Source organism: Mastigoproctus giganteus, chromosome 13 (assembly GCF_048544385.1).
Source record: "Mastigoproctus giganteus isolate SK-2022 chromosome 13, ASM4854438v1, whole genome shotgun sequence".
Taxonomy (NCBI): Eukaryota; Metazoa; Arthropoda; class Arachnida; order Uropygi; family Thelyphonidae; genus Mastigoproctus; species Mastigoproctus giganteus.
Genome location: NC_143587.1, coordinates 108848372 through 108872713, shown reverse-complemented (window position 1 = coordinate 108872713; position 24342 = coordinate 108848372). Strand labels below are relative to the sequence as shown.

General features: G+C 38.1%; 1 protein-coding gene across 1 annotated transcript in view; it reads right to left on the bottom strand.

Annotated features, from left to right (window-relative positions):
* Positions 1–24342, bottom strand: part of LOC150076348 (phospholipase D1-like) — a 601970-nt gene that overhangs the window by 295574 nt on the left and 282054 nt on the right. Inside the window, exons 14-15 of the mRNA XM_090387327.1 lie at positions 14153–14357; positions 182–331 (exon numbers count right to left, since the gene is read on the bottom strand). Of these exons, the coding sequence (XP_090243453.1) occupies positions 182–331; positions 14153–14357 (355 nt within the window). The remainder of the gene's footprint in view (positions 1–181; positions 332–14152; positions 14358–24342) is intronic.

Here is a 24342-nt window from a genome sequence, read left to right as displayed (position 1 = left end):
TTGTAAATTAACTTCACAAAATAAATACAAAAACAGAGAACAGTGCTATAATTGTGCATTCTATTTAGCAACAATGACTACAGCATACCTGATGGTCCATACAGATGTGTGATTAAGAAATAATTTGCTATCATAATGAAGTACTATATTTTAATAATAAAAATCTCTAATATTAACTTACTGATATAGCCACTACATGTGCCCATTTTGATTTTAATGATTCAAAAAAGGATGTTCCCATTTTGTCATCAGACTTTTTTCTTCTTACTAGTAATGACTGGTTGTAAAATACTTTAGGCTCAATATCAGCAAGGCGTTTCAACAATAATACCTACACACAAAAAAAAAAAAAAAAATATATATATATATATATATATATATATATATATATATATATATATCATACAAGTATAGTGGATTCTAATTAATTGGGACACATCAGGACTAGTGCATTTTGGCCTGATTAAGCAGCTGCCCCAATTATCCAAAGTTTCACATAAATAGTTAAAAAGATGTAAAAAAAGGCAAACTGCCATTTCATTGAGCAACAAATTATTTATTCAAATAAATTTCAGAATAAATTAGAGTCAAATATTTAATATTTAAATATTCTTCATGCAGAACTTTCCATTTTCACTCATCATCAATATAAATATCATTAATGACCTGTCTGAGGATATATATATGTTGTCCTTAAAGTCCTTCTATTTAATCTTATTACAGAAAAATACACAACAAATTAGAGAAAAATATTTGATCAGCACAGATATCTAGTGCAGATAATGGACTGCCTTCATTGCCTTCCTGCATGAAGCATCGTTGTAATGCTTCAATGAATTTCCTGGCATCCTGTGTAGTCACTCGTTCAAGTTCACCTTCATCACTTTCCTTGCCTTCTGGTTCCTAGTCTTGGTGTTTTGATATAATGCTTTCAACGATTGCATCATCACAATAATTATATCTGTTGTAACATTCAATATTATTATTGAGACCTTCAAATTCCTCATAGTTCCTAACTTTTTACAGTTCTGAAAGGCTTCATATTCACTTTTGGCTGTTTCTGGTATCTCCAAGCCTGAAAACTTAAAACCAGTGAGAAAACCCCAGGGGCTCACATCTGGTGAGAATGGGCTTAGCACACATAGGGTCCTGAGCTGGATATCATCATTCTTCTCTTTCTTGTTGATTCCCTTCTACTTTTGACTCTCTCTCTCTCTCTGTCTCTCTCTCAGGGTAACTCAGGAATTTTTTTTGGCTGGTGCAGCATAAGCCTCAGGCTTCCTTGCACCATATAGCTAATAATAATGATATAACTTTAGACCTACAAATACCTATGGATGATGCAGGCTCAGCAGGTAGAGCACAAGGAAATCAAGAAGTGCCTGACTGAAAAATATCATCAGAGACTCAGAAGTCTGCTGAAAGCAAAATTGAATGGAGGAAACACAATTAAAGCCATAAACACCTATGCAGTTCCAGGTACTAACATACACCTTCAGGGTCATAGATTGGACTAACATCGAGCTAGAAGATATCATGCGAAAGACAAGGACAATGATGACCAAGAGCTGCCAACACCACCCGAAGTCAGCAGTGGAGAGACTAACAATAGCTCAGAAAGAGGGAGGAAGGGGCCTGATAGAGCAACAGAAAACAGCGATAATAAACCTGAAGGATCAGTTTGAGAACAACACAACACCACTCCACCAGGCCATAAGGAATATAGATAAGTGGTATACCCCACTCAACCTAAGCGAGGAACCCCCACCCACCCGGACAGTACAAGAAACAAAGTTAGAAAGATGGGCAAAGAAGACACTCCATGGCAGACATTACAATGACCTCCATCAAGATCATATTGATAACATTGCTTCCAATGCATGGCTCACAAGCAGGACGCTCTTCCCCAAGACTGAAGGATTTATGCTGGCCATCCAAGACCAGGTAATCAACACCAGAAACTATAGAAAATACATCACAAAGGAGCCCGGAATGTCAGATGACACATGTCGATGATAGTAAATCTGGCCTCAGAAATGATCCAACACATCACCGCGGGTTGCAAGGTGATCACCCAGACTGAGTTTACTCATAGACATGACCAGGTAGCCAGGATAATACATCAGAAGCTAGTGAGGCAATACCAGTTGACCAAAGAAAGTGTACCGTACTACAAGTATGAACCCCAGGCAGTACTAGAGACCAGAACCCACAAGCTGTACTGGGATCGCGCCATAATAACGGATAAGACCATCCCGCACAACAGACCGGACATAACCCTTGTGGACAAGATGGAAAAGGCTACCTATCTGATTGACATAGCAGTGCCCAACACTAGAAATGTCCAGAAAACCCATGAGGAAAAAATTAGGAAGTACACGAACCTGAGACATGAAGTCGAGGAGATGTGGCATATGCAAGAAGTATCGACCATCCCGATCATTGTGTCAAGCACCGGTATGGTGCCAAAGACTCTACATAGCAGCCTAGTAGCAATATGTCTCCCAGAGAACACCTACAAGGAACTCCAGAAAGTCGCAATTCTGAACACCTGTAGGATAGTCAGAGATTTCCTCAACCAACAGTAACACCAGACATTACAACCACCCTGTGTAGCAGTAGCTGTCACGGAGTGGAATCCCCCAATCAGGGAGAAATAATATAAGAGTAATAATAATAACAATAAAACAGTTCTAACTACTTAAATGAGTAAATGTAGATGGGTAAGAAGTTTATGGCCAATAAGTAACCGTGCCTCTCGTCAGTTTCACCAGGAACATTGATATCCTCATTTACTGTTTACATTTTGTTTATTTATTTACTCCATATCTGTGCCCATTTGAGTCTGCATGCCTTTCACATTGTGTGTGTTTATAATCTGTGTAAGGAAACAGAGTGCAGCCAAACAGACAATGAACTAGTCTGTTTTTGACTGCACTTTTTCCTTGGATACCTAAGTTGCCTGGTATCCAGAAAAACGTTATTTCCAAGGAAATTATTTTGTATAACTGATACCACACTAAGGGTATTTGTATAGATTACTGCAGATCATAAGGAGAGATTACATATTTCAACCAAACCTAAATGGATTGCATATAGTTGAGCTGTAAATACACTGCTTTCAAGAGGTAATGACACTGTCTACAAATGAAGGAAAAGTAAATGCTGCACCAATGTGCTTGTCAGATTTGGCATATCTGTGTATGTTTTATATTTATCTGGATTCTTCGAAGCATGCAGTTGTTGGAAGTTATGGTATGGTAATGCCTTCCTATCCCACTGTGTAATTGATACATCACAATGAGGAGTCACAATCTTCCATGGTGGATCAGGAGTATAGGTATCCTGGTGAATATCACACAGGTTCAAATTTCATTTACACAAAAGTTCTTTAAAGTCAAAGACCTGCAGGTCATTCACTAGGTTTAACTTTGTAAAAAGGAAACCACTGGGGGGAGCATAGTTATTTCCAGACAGTTGCATATATGCATAAGAGGGGTTGCCTCCTGAAACATAGTGGGGTTCATTTGCTTCTCCATACAAACTTTACACTGGAGAAGTTTTAAAAGCCCCAAGAGCTGTTCAAAGGACAGTACTGAGACATTGTAATACACACTTTTGGCTGAGGAATATACTGGGAAGGTATAATCTAGCTGTGATCTGATTAATGCTTTATATAAATGTAGTAGAGTAAAATATAAATTCTGTCTGCACTCCATGACATAGATAATACTAATCAAAGAATTAAGTTTTTGCAAGCTGTTAGTGCAATGGCATGTTACATATGCCTGAAAGACAAGTTTATTTGTTCATTACTAATCCTAAATAATTAATGGTATTTGAAACTGGAATAACACTATTCTTTATCCATAGTTCAAGGTGAGGATACAGCGCATGTCTTTTGCAGAAATGGAAGTCTGTGAATATTTGGTCAGAAATTCAATAACAATCTCATAGGGCTCAGCATTCCAACTTATTAATCACCAGTTGTGTTCTGAGAACAGCAGGATATTCATTTGCATACATGTATGGATCCACTGTATTTGGGATGTCCTGTACCTACCATGGTATTTACTCTGAGGGCAAATAATGTTGCACTGAGAATAAACTCTTGTGGTACTGGAATGTGCAGAGTGGAAAAGGAGCCCAGGTAATGAACCTGAAAAGTTCTATAATGGTGGAAGTTTTGGATCAGTTGGGGCAGTTGTCCTCTTAAGCCTATATTGTGCAAGTTGAGAAGCTTGCCATATCTCCATGTGGTATGAAATGTTTCCTCAATATCCAGGAATATCATTACCAGATGTCTCTTTACAAATGCATTTAGAATGTTATCCTCAACTTTGATATGGACATCTAAAGTGGATTTGTTCTTTCTGAAACCATATTGATGATTGCTCATGATATTTTGATTCCAAGATTTGTGTGAGTCTCTGACATACCATGTTTTCTAGAGTCCTGCCTAACCAGCTAGTAACTGAGAGTGGTCTATAGTTATTTGGTAAAGAGGGATCTTTTCCTGGCTTTAGAAAAGCTAATACAAATAAATGAAACCAAGATAATGGATAGTTATTTCCCTGAAGATTTGGTTGTAGAAAACCAGAAGGGATCTTAAAGCTTATCATTTAGGTGTTACAGCATAATGTAAAAAATGTCATCTGGTCCTGCAGCTCTGCTAGAGAAGATGTTATGATTCTTTGAGTTTATCTACTGTAAGAGGTTTGCTATATGGATAGCAAGTGATCATAGCAAAATTGATCTTAGGCTGTTCAGAATGAGTTTTAATATTCTAAAAATATGAATCATATGTAGTAGAAGCTGATATTTCAGAGAAAGAATCGGCTAGGGCTTTTGCTAGTTTAGCAGGGGAACATGGTTCACTATTTTCCCAGTGAAGAATCAGCAAGGGATTCCTTTGATATCTGCTATCCAAAGCATGTATCCAGATTAGCCATACATCTGTATTTGGTAATAGGGCTAACAAATTTTTTCCAAGAATCTTGTTTAGCTTTCCTAGTAACTTGTCATGCTTCAGTGTTGAATCTCTTGCAATTGATGAAATTAACAATAGTGGACCATTTGTGGAATTGATTCCAAGCTTTAATATTTCTTGATTTGGCAAGGGAACAGTCTATTCTGCCAGAGTTTGGTTGTAGATGCATGGTCTATTTGTTTGTGATTTTGATATCACTATCAACTGCTAATATTTGTTACTGTTACTGATGTGCACATAACATCTTCAATGGGCTCAGACCAAATTATCTGATCATCAAATGTACAAGTGCATTGTAATTATTCCAATCAGAAAATTGCCAGTTGTTGTTATGAGAGTTGCTGGTGCAAGGGCTACAAGGGCTGCTGGTGCTTAGGCCATATTGCACCTACAAGAGTATGTAAGGTTATAAGTGATAACTGCTCTGTGAGCAGTTAGAATCAATCATACATTTTAATGGGGGAGGTGGTGTTGACCAAATATTAGAAGGCAGCATGAATATAATGCTCTGTGAAGTTTTGTGATTTTTAGTAGTTCAAACTATTCAAATTGGATATATTTTATGTTCCTCAAGCTCTCAAGGTGATGGTGAGTCCACAGACACTAATTTTATGCCTAACATCTAAGGCATTCAATCGATATGGAAATTTTAAAATTCCTGAATCACGATGTTCAATCTAGCGGTCTGCACTATCGCAATGCCATATAGGTTTGCCGATTGGTTTAAACTGAAATTTTTGTGATTGAACTATGTTGCTTGTAATTATTTCTACTAGTCTAGACATTGCCTAGAACATTAGTCCATTATTCCGATTCAAAAATATATATTTTTATGATGATTGCATTTTCCATTCTTGATTTATGGCTGATTGACAATTTGAGTAGTTTAAAAATGTCACATGGAGGCAGCCATTGCTTCCTCTTTGGGTATTGAGAACAAAGAGCTTGTTGTTAGGTCACATGACCACAAGGCCCTGTTTTTATTGGCTGTAGCCGCAATACTGAAGACAGCCAGCTTATTACTGGCACGACTTGAGTACTCATATAATGATTATAATATTTCACATTAAAATATTCTATTGGCTTCTGTAATGCCAGTGCTCCCTTGTGACTTTCTGAGGGCTGAGATAGTGCCCCATCAACTTGTGACAGAAAGTATCGCGTTTATAGAGAAATACCAAGGAATTAGCATTTCTTCCCCCGCCCCACCTCTGACCACAGATCTAGCATCCCAAACCTTTGACCAACTTTTTTTTTCTGGACAGTCTACATTGTTCTTACTGCTGCCATCATTCTTAGCATCCCCCAAAATCCATGGAGAAATCAGTTCCGAGTCTCTGGGACAACTCTTTCACCTGGGCATCCCCCCCCCACACGGCTAGTGGGAATAGCCCAAAACCTTGCGGAGGGATTGCTTTGGAACTACCGGACCCACAGACTTGTGGTGTACGTCAAACAGCGCCACTTCCAACCTCTACAAGAACAGCAGAAATTAAATCCGATAATCCGTACCCTTCCCGCTAATCCGTAAATCACGGACTCAACAGAAGAACGACAAGAAGAGATAGAAATCTTACAAAGTGAGACCGGAGCCACCCGGACTGCTGACCGGACTGAAGATATGAATGATCTTAAACTAACTTCTATGACAAAGAAAAAGAATAATAAACTGGTGGTCCCCAAAAGTGATAGGCAAACCAGGAATAACTCCTCAGAGCAGAAGGAACAGGAAGAAGTAACAAACACTCAGGCTGACGTTGCAGTTCCCAAACAGCAGGACTCTTATCCCCCTGCTGGACCCTACCCTGGTAGGTGGCCCAGTGCTCACACAGATGCTAACATTAAGAACGCTACTGGAAGTGTTAATGGCCAAGTCCAACAGCAGGATCACGACAGGACTGAGAAGCGAGATAATCACTATATGGAATAAAATGGAAATTATTCTTGTCAATACAAAATGTGAACAAGAGAAAGCCACAGCTAAATTGGAGGCCTACTTGGACAAGCGGGGCAAACAAATGCAACAATGTGCCCCCTCATATGCAGATATGCTGAGGAACCCACAAAACAAGGATGCTAATGCAAAGGTACCCTAGCAGAGGAAGAAACTCTAACTTAGAGCCCCCCAACCTTGTGGTCCTCAGACCTACGGTAGACACTAACGGCACCCAGACAAGTGAGAACTAAAGAACAACCATCATGACTCAACTAAAGAACAACCTAAAAATAACAAGAATAAAGAGCATAAGAAAAACAAAGAATGTAGGAGTCCTAATAGAGACTGAAACCAGGCAAGACATAGATAACATTAAGACAAACACCAAAATTGCTACGATGGCAAAGCCTCCGAAAGGCAGGGCCCCTCGATACTAGTCTTTGATGTGGATAAAGACATCACGGCCAAACAACTGGAAGATGAGATCATCACAAGAAAGCTGCAAATGCCTAACTCGGGAGAAGAACAGGGGAGACTTGTGAAGTCAAAATATTACACAAAGTCAAGGACAGGATCGAATCACAACTGGTTTGTGGAGCTAGCCCCGGCCGCCTGGCAAGTGTTGGAGAGCCAGACAAGACTGTACATTGACTGGAGCAGTCATAGAATTTGGGAGCACATGGCTGTACCTAAGTGCTATAAATGCTGCAGATTCTGTCACACCTCCCATACATGCACCCAGGCCATTGTTCTGCCAAAGGGCATGAGTATAAAAACTGCACCAACAAAGAGCAACAACCCATTTTCACGAACTGCAAGTCCCTGAAGCTGGAGCACTCACATTCTATTAGAGGTACAAAATGTCCCACCTTTGTAAAAACGAAGACTTCTAGACTGGTAAAAGTTCTTTTACCAGTCTAGAACCGACTATGGCTATACGAATTAAAAGGTTTAACATAAGGTTACTAATATTCCAGGAGCCTCCGTAGCCAGGTGGGCAGGAGCAGCAGTGCATAGCACACGCTTCTTGATTAGATCGGGGTTCGAGCCCGTGACCACCAAATATGGAGGATGTGGAAGGTTAAGAAATGATCACCGCATATCCCTGGAGCAATATGGCCTTAGGCTCCTAAAAACCAAATAACATCAACAACTAATATTCCAACAGAATGCACAGCGGGCCAGGGCAGTGCCCGAACAATTCGGAAGAAAGGCTGATGACGAAAATGCCGATACCTTAATCATACAGGAGTCATACAGCCACACAAGACAGGTGAAGGGATACCCCAGGATGTACAAAATAGTGTACACTGAGGAGGAGAACCCATGGGCTGCAATACTAGTACGAAACCCCAACCTGATTGTCACAATAAATAACCCAACTATGCACGGCCTGGGCTACTTGTGCGCACATCATTTCACCACTAGGCCCCTTTTACATTGTCTCCTCGTACTGGAGGCCAGGAGAGGAGATCACTCCTGCAATCAGTTACCTACAGATACTGCTGAATACACTCCCAAACCAGAAGATCATCATCGGGGCAGATGTCGACTGTCAGTCCCCAGCCTGGCACAGTCAAACACCAGATAGGAGAGGCACACATAATGGGCGGCGACTTGAGGAGTTCCTGGTGAAATTTCCTATGGTAATATTAAATTAACCATGTCATTTACCAACCTTCTGTAACACTATGTGGGAGGCCACAGTAGATGTCTCTTTGGCAACCACCAACGTGGCCAGACATGTTGTGAACTGGGCCGTCCAAGACTCCTGGATGATGCAGACCATAGAGTGCTTACCTACCAAATCACCCGGACAGTTAGCAGAACTCCAGTAGTCAAACACATGAGGAACAGTTAACTGTTGTTAATCGTTTTGTGGTTAACAAGGCTGACTGGGAACTCTTTGGGAGGTTGCTGTGCCAGCCTCCCAAAGGATGGCACAGCATCCTCCCAAGCAGCAGAGGATGAGGATGACCAATGACTTGACTCAAATGAGATCCAGAGGGGGGGGGGGATCACAAAAATTATCACTAATGCTAGTGAAACAGCCATGAAGAAGAAGATTCCAACCTTGGGCACGGTTCCCTGGCAGACCCAAGAAATTGAAACATTAAGAAAGCAGGTCATAAAAGCAAGAAAAGAGTTTCAAAGGGCAAGACATATCTGGCTGGAGCCGGAAGTCAGACTGTTAAGGGAAGGATACAATATCGTTAGAAACTGCTACACAGACCTGATATGCAAAAGCAAGAGGAAGGCCTGTGTAGTCTACAAAGTTGTTACTAACAAACTCCCCACAGGAGAAATCATAAATGCAACTTGAATCTCGCAGGGCACACTAGCCATTACCTGGGAACTGTCTATCGATAACATACTCAACTAGATCTATCATGAACCAGGTGCCTGAATCTTATCGGGCAAACAGGTACAGATATGTAGAGAAAATGAAGCATACAAAACACAGAAAATAGAAAACAGCCCTTTACCATAGAGGAATTGCATGCCGCTGCAGCCCTCATAAGGAATAGAAAATGTCCCAGCCCAGATCTTCTGGAGCCGGAAATTATAAAAAAGGTAGTAGATACCACCCCAGAACTGCTCCTTAGATTATACAACGTATGATCTAAGGAAATTATAAAAAGGTAGTAGATACCACCCCAGAACTGCTCCTTAGATTATACAACGTATGCCTAAGAACAGGAACTTACCCAGCCGACTGGAAACTTGCAACCATGAAGCTCATAACCCAAGAATCCTTCAAAGCTTCCAGAACAGCCAGACTCTTATTGGTCAATTGCCCTGCTCCCAGTGGCAAGTAAGCTATTCAAAAGGCTGATAGGTAAAAGAATAACTCACCACTATAAAACAGCTGGACTAATCATGCCAACACAATATGGATTCAAGCAAGAAACTTCTACCACTGACGCCCTGAGTGGCCTTTTGAGGGCGGCAGTGGGGTGTAACAAAAAATATTTCCTTGCCATCTCAGTCAATTTCGTTGAGGCATTCGACACCATTTGGTGGCCGAGCATCCTACTTAACCAACAGAGAAATCCAGGTAATAGCACCATGTAATAAGTTGATTAGATCACTCTACAGGGGCTGCCCCTAGGGTTCAGTTCTAGGGTCACTGCTCTGGAATATGATCCTACACAAATTCCTGGCCCTGGACCTGGGGGAAGTAAATTCGCAGGCGATCTAATACTGATAGTTGCTGCTGAAAGCCAAGCACAAATGGAAGTCCAAGCAAACCAAGCACTTAAACTCTTTCAAGACTGGGCCACTGCCCACTTCTTAAAAATATCAACTATAAAAAACTAAATCTATACTGTTGAAAGGCAGCCTAAACTTAAGAAGATCACCACAAATTAAAATCCATAGCCAGACAATCAAACTAGTCGCTGAACTGAAGCATCTAGGTATCATTCTAGACACCAACCTGTCCTTCCACCCTCATCTTAAATACTTGAGAGAATAAATAAGAAGATATGCCAGATTAATAGCCAGAATAGCAAGAAAGGACAGGGGGCTCAAAAAATGCACGCTAACACTGTACTATAAAGCCTTCTTCACCCCGGCGATTATGTACGCTTCTCCCATGTGGTTCCATAGGGCCACAACGGTGGTTAACAAAAAGATCCTGGACACCACAAAATGCTCAATTCTCCTGGTCATCACCTGTACCTGCTGTACTGTTAGTACGCATGCCCTCCAAGTCCTGGCAGGGGTCCTGCCCCTCGACCTAGAAGTTATACGCTGTGGAATGACATACCACCTGACCAAAGGATTACCCTGGGGGAATACACCATCAACCTAGCAGGAAATACACCATCAACCTAGCAGGGAACAGAAGAGAAGAAAGAACTAGACTCGAGAATCATGTGCAGCAAGCATGGCAGGAAAGGTGGCCTGCTTCAACAAAAGGTGAAATTACCAGGAAGTTCCTGCCTACAGTTGGACACATATATCCTAGAGTCCTCTCTTGGTTCCACCCAGGTCTATTTACGACATTTCTCCTGACGAGCCATGGTGCCTTCAACGTCAAGTTAACTTACTTTCAAATAACGGAAGACCCCCTCTGCACATGTGGAGAGACAGAAACATGGTCCCACATTATGTACAGATGCGACCATTATGAGGACCTCCACTGTCAACTTATGACGAAACTCACATATCTACCAGCAGGACTGGAGCATCACCTTCTAGACTTGGGGGAGGAATTTCTGGCCCTCACAAAGTTTGTGCAAGAGGTCTTTTCTAGGTGGAGAACACTTATTGCTATTCATCACAACTGAAGCCAGTAACTGAATGAAACAACTCAACCTAACTGAACAGAAACATTCAAACGGAAAGATTGATCTAACCACACTAAGGACCTTCAGCAACAGGACCAGGACTGGACACGGCATCGACACAGTTCACTGCTTACCTGTCTCAAGGGCCCTCTGTGGCAGAAGACATCAGTGATCACCAAGTCAGACTTGACTCTACACATCTCCTGAACCTGACACCAGTGGCTGTAACCTCTGAGACAAACTCACTGGACATGACTATTGCTGCAGCTTGCTGCTAAGGCCACTGGCCTCCACATACCTGTGCACTCTTGCATAGTACTTTCTTCCTACTTCCTGGGTGTGGGGAAGGAGAAGTCTATTGTCTCCTCCCCTCCTTGCCACCCCCTTTTCTTTCCTCTGGTGGGGGCATGGGCATGCCTCACTGACCATCTGGGATTGCCTTCTCTTTTGACCCCACCTCTGTCTTATACCCCCAGTCTTCAGTCTCCCCACCCTCTCTCTCTAACTTTGGGACTGCGTCTAATGAAACCAAAATTATTCCAAACCCACCAACTTAAGTCAACCATGCAACAACCCTATTACCATTCGGCCTATCACCTTTCAGCATAAATTATAGTAATATAACTATACTGGGTGTACCTGGTCTGCCTCCATAGGCTGAGGCTACAAATATTTTTATGAGAAAAGCTTCTTTGAATTTCCTTCTGTTGTACTGCCTATCTGTAGAAAGGATTCTTGTATTCTTGAAATCTCAAGAGTCACTACACTGGAAAGCATAGAGGGCTGTGTCGGATTGTAGAACTCTCCCATATGCTCTCTAATTCTACATTGTAGATGTCTGTATGATTCACCTGTACCTGTATTTACCCTCACACCTACAGTCTATTTTATTGATAGGGCCTCTAGGATTGTTGGGGTTGTTTTACGATTTGCTTGATGGAGACTGAACTTTTGAAAAAGGTGAAGATACCAAATTTTTTGGCTTCTTTAGCTATTTTAGTGCTGACTGATGGTATGTATTGTATACATATGGATGCTCTCCTATCTTTGCTGTGTTGGAGTTGTGTGATGGCCTTGAAGGTGTCCTCTATAGAAGAGAATTTACTACCTTTTTTGATAATGTATACCGGAAATCCGTTCTTCACGGCAAGCCTGGTTATTACTTGTATTTCCTGTTGTAGACTGTCTTCTTTACAGATTCTGTGAGCTCTTAGGATGAGGGACTTTAGAACACCGATTTTTGTTGAGAAAGGGTGGCAGGATTCCAGTATCAGTGGGCTTCCTGTAAACTTCCATATGTAGCTCTGTGGATTTTTTTGTGAACAGGATATCCAAGAAAGGAAGGTTGCCGTTGTTTTCTATTTCCATTTTGAATTTGATTTTTTGGTGGTGGTTATTGAGAGGTTCTAGTCCACCTATTCTTATTACAAAAAAATATTTCCCATTTCCCTGAAATGGAGTCTCCTAATAAAACTATGTTCTTTTGAACCAGAGTAGTTTGCACTTGGTTATTCTGTTCTGGGGCCCAAATCAGCATGTCTTCCTTTTAGAGCTATATATTCTCTTTTCGTCTTCCACTCATTGCATACTATTGAGATAGTTGCTTTTGACACACCAGTGATTTCCTGTTTTCTTAATTTTGTGGCTCCTGCTACATGTGCTTCAACAATAACACCTTTCTGAATATCAGAAAGATCGCCTGTCTTCCCCATGACCAGATTGACTAACAAGCCCCAGGAATTATCATCATATCATACGATGAATTACATTTTCATATGGTATGTTTAATTATCTGTTGATGCCAATTACAAAAGATTCCCAATTTTTTAGCTAGTGACTGTATAAAACTATGAAAAACTTTTGAAAAGAATGGAGAGTAATGGACCTGGCTTCTAGTACATTAAATCAAAGTTTGCATGTATCACTGATGTAAAATTAGAGCATTATAGAGGGCATATTTGTAGGACTTCAATGACATCCTACTTTGTGATGCTGAATATCATTTGTAGGAACTTAAATGATATCCAGCTTCATGCAATTGTAACTACAAATTAAAAAAGCTGAATGGCATGTCATTAAGGGTGTTTTGAAAAATTTTTTTGGAAACAGAAGAGCACATAACTATGAAGAAGCAGTGAACAGAATGTTAGCAGTTTATAAAGATTTGAACTGCATTATGCCATTAAAAATGCATTAATTAGATCTGCATTGATTTCTTTTCCAAAAACTTGGGTACTGCATTGTACAGGCACAGTGAGCATTTTCACTGACATTTTAGCTATAGAAAAAAGATATCAAAGTAAATGGATAGCTGCGGTGCCTGAAAATTACTTATAGATTTTGAAAAAGGAAAAAGCCACTGATGTATTGCACAAAAGAAACACAAAAATTTTCATTTTCATAAATACTATGAGTACTTCTCAGCATGTTTACATTGCATTCCATATTCTAGTTTTTCTTTTATGCTACATGTATTATCAGTATTAAATATTATATCAGTATTAAAGGATTTATCAGAAATTTACAGTTTGAAATTAACCAAAACTGTGTGTTACTTTTACTCAGATAAGAGCACTTTGGATTATGGTTTTGAATTCAACAACAAGAAACCTATTGGCATCACCAATTTTTGAACTTGTGGCAGAAAACACAGTTTAATTTTGTTCAGTTCATATAATTCAGTTCACATCAGGTTAATAATCATCCCATTACTATTTCTGTGCATATTGCCTGGACATCAATACCTTCACAGCATTTAGCCACACTGAACACTGATGATTAATGTGGTCAATCGTCATATATTTATGGGTTTATACTAATGCACAATCTACACTGTTCCAATAATATAATATCTAATGTAATTTAGTTCATTTAATCTCAAACTACTATTCTTAAACTTGCTTGTTATCAAGATAAAGAATAAAAATTTACTTTTTGAATATCATCTTTTCTGTCCTTTAGATAGTTACATATAAAACTTTTTTCAGCTTCATCACTATGTTTCTTTATAAGTTGATACATTTTTTTCTTATTCTCCATATCAGGTTCATCTGTGGATTTTTCTGGCTGAAGAGCATCAGAATTTTTATGCTGATCCAGTACATCTTTAACTTTTTTCCCACCTAAATCTGTTAGTCTAAAAAATAAAATAAAGAAGCAGTTCAATCATTTTACTACCTAAAAAACTTTAACTGTAGCTTCAAAACAGAGCTACAAGTGCCACTGATTTTTAAAAAAAAAATAAGCCCTTATTTTCTTCTACTACTGCTATTAAACTATCATTATTTTCTTCTATTACCATTTAAAAATTACTTACGCATAGTTACAAAAAAGCAGTCTTCTTTCCACAAAGCTAAATTTATACTATTAGATTATCAACACTGTATTAAAAAAGGTTATAAGTAAACAGCTGATTGGTGATTAATTATTGCTGAAAGTAATTAAGTATCCATTGCTGGTAGCCTGGATACTAAAATTAGAGAAGCAGGAATGATAAAGTTCAGAATTTCTCCACTAGCACTGGCAGAGTTCATATGAAAACAATTAAAACAATACTGCCAACTTTTGTCACTGTTCATGTTTGTGACAGTGTTCTGTTAAACATATTTTTCAAATAAATTTTCATTTCTTAGAATTACTGCACTTTTATGTTATTAAACTATTCCATTATAGAAAAACAAGTAAATAGAGCTTTGTTAAAATTACAACATTAAAACTTTGTTAGTGTTAAAATATAGAAGGAAAACTTGATGAAAACAAAAATTGATAAAATTATGTTTAAAGTTTTCCGCTGCCTAACTGCTATTCAAAAAATTAAATATTGTACCATAGCCATGGTTTTGAGTAAAATATGTACACAGCATTTTTTAATATGTTGTGTTTTAATATTACTTTTCACATGAATATTTCACTTATTTAGGGCAAGTTTATTATTATTATTATTATTATTATTATACTATATACACAGGCAGAGCTATTGAAGTGCAAGAAGCAAGAGCAGAAATACTTTTGTAAAGATTTTAGCATTTTGAAATTATAATTTTGAATTCATTCTCTGTTTGTCATATATTACATATAATTTTTTGTCATATAATTGAGAGTATGAACAATTTTTCACAGAAATTTATGAAACTAGCATTCTAGACAAAACTGGAATTTCTTCAAAATGGGCAACATGAAACCAGACTAATGAATTCTCTGTTTCTTGTCTGTTATCCCTTCACCCCATTTTGAACCCCATAAATAAATCTCCACTTCTGTTAGAGCAGCGTTGAATTTTGCACCACAGTTGCTGTTACCCTATTTCCTACAGCTGAATTGAGTGCCACGAATAGGATCTTCTATCAATTATGAAGTATTTATAAAGTAACTAATAATCCTTTGCTTCATTTTGGAGTGAAAGTGAGGAGGAAGCATTAGCATTAGTTAAGGCACATGATGCAAGAAAGCAAGCTTATATAGCATCAGGCAAAAAAAAAAAAAAAAAAACCTTCCCATTTCACCTATCCGGTGAAATTGAAATTTAAATTTCAATTTCAAATTTAAATTTATTTCACAACAACAGATGGAAGTCTGTTCCAGCAATCAACTACCTGCTTGCTAAAGGCAAACTTCAACACATCTTATTCTACAACTGTCTTTCCTCAATTTGAATCTATGTCCCTCAGGTTTGTAATCTGAGAAAGAGGAAGAGTCCCATCAGTGTTGAGCTTGATCAAACCATTTAAGACCTTATACACCTCAATCAGATCACCTTGCAGGTGCCTAGTCTCCAGATGCTGCAACTTGCAGAACTTAAGCCTCTCTTGGTAAGAGGACCCCCCCCCCTTCGTTCCCCTCACCAATCTTATTTCCCTTCTCTGTATACACTCAAGCAACTCTACATCCTTCCTAAAATGAGACCTCCAGACCTGTATGCAGTACTCAAGGCCATTGCCTTATACAAAGGGATAATCACCTCCTTGTTTCTGCTAGCAAAATTCCTGTATATCATTGACAAGACCCCATGACCTGCTCTGGTGGCCCATCTGCACTGCTCAGAGAATTTCATATCTGACTGCACTAAGTTCAGCCTAAACAAAAAGCTTAGGCTGAACAAAGCATCTGTACTGTTTATAATAAGATAACATAGCTGCCTGGAAACTTGCACACTTTTGAATATTTTGAATACAATCTGCACAACTTAGAAGTGTGCTACAAAATTTCATTAGCAATCTTAATGCTCAAGAAAATTTAAGTCTTACATGCTGGTGTGGGAAACACAACAAAATACATATAGCCAATTTAGGGTCCCTAATTGAAAATATTTTTATAAGCGATGCAGATATCGAAAGACTGAAATTACAGAAGGTAATACCTGTTGAAATTTGTAATGATATAAAAAGAAAGTTAGCAACTTAAGGGAGCTCTAAAGTATGTGCTCTTTGGGGATATTAATCGTTTGTCAATACTAATTTGGAAATAGTTAAAAGTTTTAAGGTTTTTTTACTTGGTACTAGTTAAGTTTGTTTAGCAGAACAAAGTATAGGCATGAAATTTAAGAAGACTTATTATTTTTTTTTTTCACGACTAGAAGGTAAATGAACATGTTTGTAGCAAAAAACTATCAACATCACATCACAACACCTTCACAGAGTTGTAAATACTTGTGTAACCTAGTGTTTACTTTCTTCTCATTTGGAGCAATAAAAATTCAAGAGTTTTTGAGTAGTAAATGGATGGCCAGTGCTCAAAACAGAAGGAACTGGAAAGTTGCTGGAGAGGCCTTCATCCTGCAGTGGATTGAAAATGGCTGATGATGATGATGACTAAGTAAAATACAGTTGACCATAGTTTTTTTTTTTTTTTTTATTTTCTATTCAGCAAAGAAAATATATTGAAGTTCAGTGTTATGTTATTGTTATTTTTGGTTTTTAGGAGCATTAGCAACTAAGGCCATATTGCTCCGAGGATATGCGGTGGTCATTCCCTGACCTTTCCGCATCCTCCTTATTTGGTGGTCACGGACTCAAACACCGGTCTATTCAAGAAGCGTGTGCTATGCACTGCTGCTCCCGCCCACCTGGCTACGGAGGCGCCTTGAAGTTCAGTGAGCATAAATTACAGGGTAGTTATAGTCTATGATAATTTTTAAAATTAATAACTAAACATTGAAGCCCCATAGAAAAATTTCTGTATATCATTAATAACATAAATAAATTGGTAATGGAGATTTTTTTTAAGTGAAATAAAAGTAGTCATAAATTGCACTACCAATGGACTAAATGTGTATTTTTGTGACATTAATATCTGCTAATTATTTGTTAACAATCATCAATTATTCATTGAATAAAAAATAATAAAATTAAATTTTAAAATTAAGATTTTATTTCTTCTTCTTTCAGTGCCATCTCTGAGTTCAGAGGTCGGCGATCACTTTTTTTGGACTCTTTTCTATCTTCAGCCCATCTGACAATTTTTTCGAATCCCAGTCTCACCCATCTCTTGATGTTATCCATCCATGTGGTTTTTCATCGGCCAACTCCTCTCTTCCTTTCCATCCTTCCCTTCAGGACCACTCGCAACAACTTGTACTTCTTTCCTCTCATGATGTGTCCCAAGTATTTTACCTTCCATTTTTTCATGACATTCATCATTTACCAATTATGTCCTATAATTTGTAATACTTGTTTATTTGTCATCCACTTTGTCCATGGGAACCTCAACATTCTTCTATACATCCACATCTTGAAGGACTCCACTCTCTTCAGCTGAAGCCCTGAGTGTCCAAGTTTCAAATCCATATAGAAGTAGTGGCCACACACAGCACCTTACAAACTTCATGAGTGTTGCCAGTGCAAGGTTTTTTCCAAAACTAGTGATTTATATTTCATGAATCTGGATCTTGCAATCTCAATTCTGATCGTAATCTCTTCATCAGGGTCTAAATTTTCATTCAGCAAGCAACCAAGGTATTTGAATCTTTTTACTCTTTCAATACTCTTGCCATTTAAAATAAGGTTTGTCCCATTGACTCCAGTCTTACTGACAATCATTAATTTTGTTTTTTGTGTGTTGATGTGCAAGCCTTGATCTTCACATGCTTTTTTTACTCATTCTAACATTTTTTGCAGTTCTTTGTTGTTGCCTGCTATTAATGCTGTGTCGTCAGCATAACGAATGTTATTTATTATGTGGTCGTTTACTTTTATGCCTTTTTCCACAGCTCCCATAGCTTCCCTGAAAATATATTCGGAGCATATGTTGAACAGCAGTGGTGAGAGTATACATCCTTGCCTAACCCCTCTACTGATCTCAATGTCCCCCATTCTGACTAATGCCCTCATTTCAATAGAGATTCTTGATAGTATGTATGACTTTACAATCAAGTCCAATCAGTTGTAGCATATTGATGAGGTTGTCATGTTGTACACAGTCAAAAGCCTTTCAAAATCAATGAAAAATTTATTTAATAACATTAAATAAAAAATTATTCATTTTTTCCTTTTATAACAGACACTCTGGAGCTTCTTTGAACAGTATAGTGGGAGACACAGAGTGGTTATTAATGGCAACTTCTCTTAAGAGATTAATATTACAATTGGGGTCACCTCAGGGTTTGGTGTTGGGCTACTTACTGTTTTTAATATTTATTTATTTATTTATTAATGATACTGATGTAGGCATATCAGTTTTAATGTCTAAGTTTGCTGATGATGCAGAGGTGAACAGACTGATTAAACAGGAATCAGAGTACATTACTTATGTTCAGTGCTTTTTTTAGGATGGTACGCAACGGTACAGCATACCAGCACTTTTATTAACAGTGACATGTGCTATTTGGATGCAGTGCACCTTGAAATTTCTAATATTCCATAAATTTTTTTTCATATATTTACCTACTATTCAAATAAGCTTAAAATTATTTAATTAATTTGCATTTTTTACTGTCTATTGTTAAGATATTTCTATATAAAACTGTATAACCAAAAACATTCAAATTTAAGAACTTCAAATTTGAGAAATTCAAATTCAAAGAAATTCAAATTTGAGATGGAAAACGAGGACAACGAAGGTATTAATCCTTCTAAACATGAATTGTTGGCATTTGGTGAAAGAAAAGTTAGAAAACTGTCAATTAGGTTACAATTAAATGAAAGAATGCAATTCGTGGATTTCGGGGATACCTAATTGATAAAAAGGTTTCGGAAGAATTGAAGAATTTGATGAATACTCTGAGTACAATACCAATTTCATCGAGTGAATGTGAATGAGGATTTTCACAAATGAATCTGATCCAACCAACGCTTCATTGATGACAAAAACAGTTTCTTCACTACTGTTTCTTAAAATTGTAGGCCTGCCACTGACCCACTTCGATCCTGCAAAATATGTCGATTCGTGACTGCTTCGGAAATGTCATTCAGCAACCGACACACACAAAGAGGAAGAAAAGAAGTCAGCATAGGACAGGGGTCAGCAACCTGCAGCTCACGAGCCACGTGCAGCTCTTTTAACACATAACTGCGATTCTTTAACTTTACAGTTCACATGAAGCACAATTTGAAATGGAGTTAGAGGACTTAAAAATCAAAGACATGTGGAGTGCTGTAAAACCAAAATTGAGGATTTGGAGAGGCAAAAGGCTGCCCTTGTAATTTTACACAAATGGACGGCGATAGATGAGTTTAAAATGCATGGAGTAGCTTACCGGAACACTTATATAAATTTGAAAAGGTTTGCATTTGGACTTCTCTCAGTTTTTGTTTCAACATATTTCTGCAAGCAAATATTTTTGAACATGAACTATATTAAAAATAAATCAAGAAACCATCGTCTAAACAATGCGAGCATGTTTAATTACGACATACTCGCATGATGTTCAGAGACTCGCTCAAGAAGTTCATCAGCAAAAGTCACATTAATTTGTACCTAACTGGATGTTTGTTATGTTTTTTCAGTATTAATAAATAATAATATATATATTATATATATATATATATTATTATAATATATATTATATATTATATATATATATTATATATATATATATATTATTATAATATATATTATATATTATATATATATATTATATATATATATATTATAATAACAAAAAATACATATTTTTTAATAAACACCTTCCCACTCTATTCCATTTCTTAAAAAACTCTTGCCTCCCCCCTACTCCCAGCTCGCCTCCCCACTACTCCCAGGTGCGGCTCTTTGGATTCTCTCTCTTTTTTTTTTAATTAGATCAAAAATGGCTCTTCACTCAAAAAAGGTTGCCGGCCCCTGGCGTAGAGTGTCGGATGAGAACTTAAAAAAAATTTGGAATATTCTACAAAAACTTTATTATGAAATTATTTTTACTTATGTTATTATTTTTTACTTATTTTACTCACATTTTACTTATTTTTTTTATATACTTGAATAACAAATTTATGCTTAATAAACTGTGTTAATATACTTAATTTCTTGTTCTTATTATAAAAACATTACTACTAAAGTAACAATATCAGAGAAAAAAATTTTTAGAGTACTTTTCATATCCTTTAAATTTAAAATTTTTCCTGATAGCAAAGATTGAATACCAGCACCTATTTTTTTACAAAAAAAGCACTGCTTATGTTATTCCAACAAGATTTGGATAAATTAGGCAGACAGGTTGAAAGCAGCACTTGAGTTTTAACATTAATAAATGCAAGAATAGCAAAATAATGGTTCAGTGGTACTAAACTCAAGGCAGTGGAGAATAAAAAAGATCTGGGGGAATTGCATTGTACAGCATGAAGTTCACCTGTTAGGACATCTCATAGTGTTTTTCACATTTTTTTAAGACATTGGTTAAGTCACATCTTGAGTAATGCATACCAGTCTGAACCTTCATTTCAGGAAGGCTGTAGAACTGTTGAAAAGGGTGCAGTTACAAGCAACAAGATTATTAAGGACAAAAAAAGGATATTTTTACCAAGAAAAGCCTTGAGTTCTGTAAAACTGCAGCATCTGGAAACTAGATAGGCAATTCGAATAAGAGATTAAACAACAGTGTACTGCATGTAAATTTTAAAGGCAAAAAATAATTGAATTTACTGAAACAAGCTGTAAAGAAAACTTTACAGAAAACATTCAATAACCCAACCATTTAGAAGGAAATTTTGATGATGTTTTGAAATCTCTGAGGATATCATTTTCAAGTCTAAAGTACGGAACTGGTTATCAGCATGCAATGGTATCAGGATAAAATTTACATGGAATGTAGTGTTGTTTAATCTCTTATTAGAATTAGTTAATTCCCACATACACCGATGAGCCAAAACATTATGACCACCTACCTAATATGATGTTGGTCCTCCACGTGCAGCCAAAACAGATCATACCCAATGAGGCATAGACACTACCAGATTTCTAAATGTGTCTTGCGGTATCTGGTACCAACACGTAACCAGCAGATCCTTTAACTCCTGTAAGGTCCATGGTTGAGACGCCGCAGATCGGAGTTGCTATTCCAGCACAAACCACAGATGCTCGATGGGATTGATGTCTGGGAATTTGGAGGCCAGGGCAATACCTGGAAGTCTTCCTCATGTTCCACAAACCAGTCTCAAACAATCCGGGCAGTGTGGCATGGTGCATTATCGTGCTGAAAGATGGCACTGCCACAGGGGAAGACCGTTGCCATGAAAGGGTGTACCTGGTCAGCAATGATGTTTAGATAGGTGGTAGACATCAGTGTCTGGCACATGAATGACTGGACCCAGGGTATTCCAGAAGAACATTGCCCAAAGCATGACACCACCACCACCTTGTTTTTGTCCCACAGTGCATCCAGGTGCCATCACTTCTTCAGGTAAACGATGCACACGTACCCAGCCATCCACATCATGCAACAGGAAATGTGATTCATTGGACCAGATGACCTTCTTCCAATCACTCAAGGTCCAGTTTCAATACTTGTGTACCCATTGTCGGCGCTGTTGCCGGTGAACCGTGATTGGCATGGGCACTCGGAGCGGAAGCCTGCAGCTACACAACCCCATTTTCAGCAGGGTTTGATGTACTGTGTGTTGTGACACGTTACTCCCATCACCAGCATTCCAATTACCGGCGAGTTGTGCCACAGTCGCCCTTCTGTTGCCACGTACCATCTGGGAGAGACTTCACTCACCTCAAGCATCGATGGGCCATGGTTGTCCAACACCTTGCCAGCAGTTCATGGATTTCCCCTCCTCGGATCACTTTTGGTAGGTACTAATCATGGCTGACCATGAGCACCCCACCAGCTGTGCTGTTTTGGATATGCTCTGACCCAGTTGTCTGGCCAGAGTTTGGTCTACAGTTTGGCCTTTGTCAAATTCACTTAAGTCTGCTGCCATTCCCATCTGAAGAACAAGAGTAACACTGATTAATGGAGCTCAGTATCAGGTGTTTTTTTTTTATACCATGTCCAGATTCGTGCACACTCCATAGTTTACCTGCAGTTACTTCCATTTGCATAACAACTTGCTGGTTATGTTTGTTATTTGGTTTTTAGGAGCATTAGCAACTAAGGCCATATTGCTCCGGGGATATGCGGTGGTCATTCCCTGACCTTTCCGCATCCTCCGTATTTGGTGGTCACGGGCTCGAACTCCGGTCTAAATCAAGAAGCGTGTGCTACGCACTGCTGCTCCTGCCCACCTGGCTACGGAGGCGCCAACTCGCTGGTAATAATGTTTTGGCTCATTAGTGTATGTCTTTCTCCCGAGAAAATGGATAGTAGATGTTCTTTCTTGCCATTAGGACTTTAAATGAGCACACATGCGCATGCACACGCGCATGCACACGCGCACACACACGCGCACACACACACACACACACACACACACACACACACACACACACACACACACACACACACACACACACACACACACACACACACACACACACACACACACACACACAGTGGGTACAAATTAAAACTGGAAAAGGATGGTTGCAGGATAGATGTCTAGAAATATGCTTTAAGCTATAAAGTGATACTCTTGGGGTAGACTTTCCACTAATGTCATGGAGGTGAGTAGTACGAATGAATATAAAGAAGGCTTGGACAAATAATTAGAAGGGATAAGCAAATAAATTAAGAAAGTAAGGTAATTCTTTTTTCTTTTTGGCTGATGCAGTAAAAGTTTGCTTTCTTGTGTCATTTTGTCACTACTAATACTAAACTTGTTAAGTAACTGAATTTTGATGGAATCTTTACAGTTTCTCAGATGACACATACAAGGGAAGATAAATTTATTTTCCCTTGCAGGCATTTTACACAATTTGTTCTGGATATTTTTTCTGAGCTGGACATCATGTGACCTTCATACCATCACAGTCTTCAACAATAGTCACTTGTCATAATCAATTCTTTGTGAAGGTGGTAGGGAACTGCAAGAACATGAAAAATTTCAGCCATTCTTTAACACCTATGAACTGTAAGTTTTTATACATAGTGTTATATTGTTAGTTTAAAAATAAATTCAAGAAACAGTTAGTAGATAATGTGTATTATAAATAATATATACAATCCATTCCGGTTATTTGGGACACATCAGGACTAGTGCATTTTGGCCCGATTAAGTGGCTGCCCCAATTATCCGAAGTTTCACGTAAATAGTTAAAAATACAATGTAACTCCCCCTTTACAATTAGTTCACTGTACAATCAAATCACATTACGACGAACTCAACATAGTAAAGTACCGTTCACTATACGATGTGTAGTAAGCGCCGGTCATTGTGATTACGTTTGTGAAATGAATTTTAATTTTATTAAACATCGATTCTAATTAGAGAAAATAGGAGGAATATTATCCACAGGCTGTAAAAGCAAAGATATATAAAAAAAAAGCACAAATTTACCCTTTATTACCTTACCAATTAAAAAATTAAATGATATATGAAAATCGGAAGAATATACGTGATAATCGGAATAATTAATACGTACTGTATTAATTATTCCGAATATCACGATTAATAATTATTCCGATTAATAATTTATACGAACTAGTTGACATTTCTGTTCACTGACATTTGTGGGTGGGGGTTAAAATTTAAAACAGTAAAAAATAAGCAATCAATAACAATCAAAAGAACATGTCACACATAAATTGC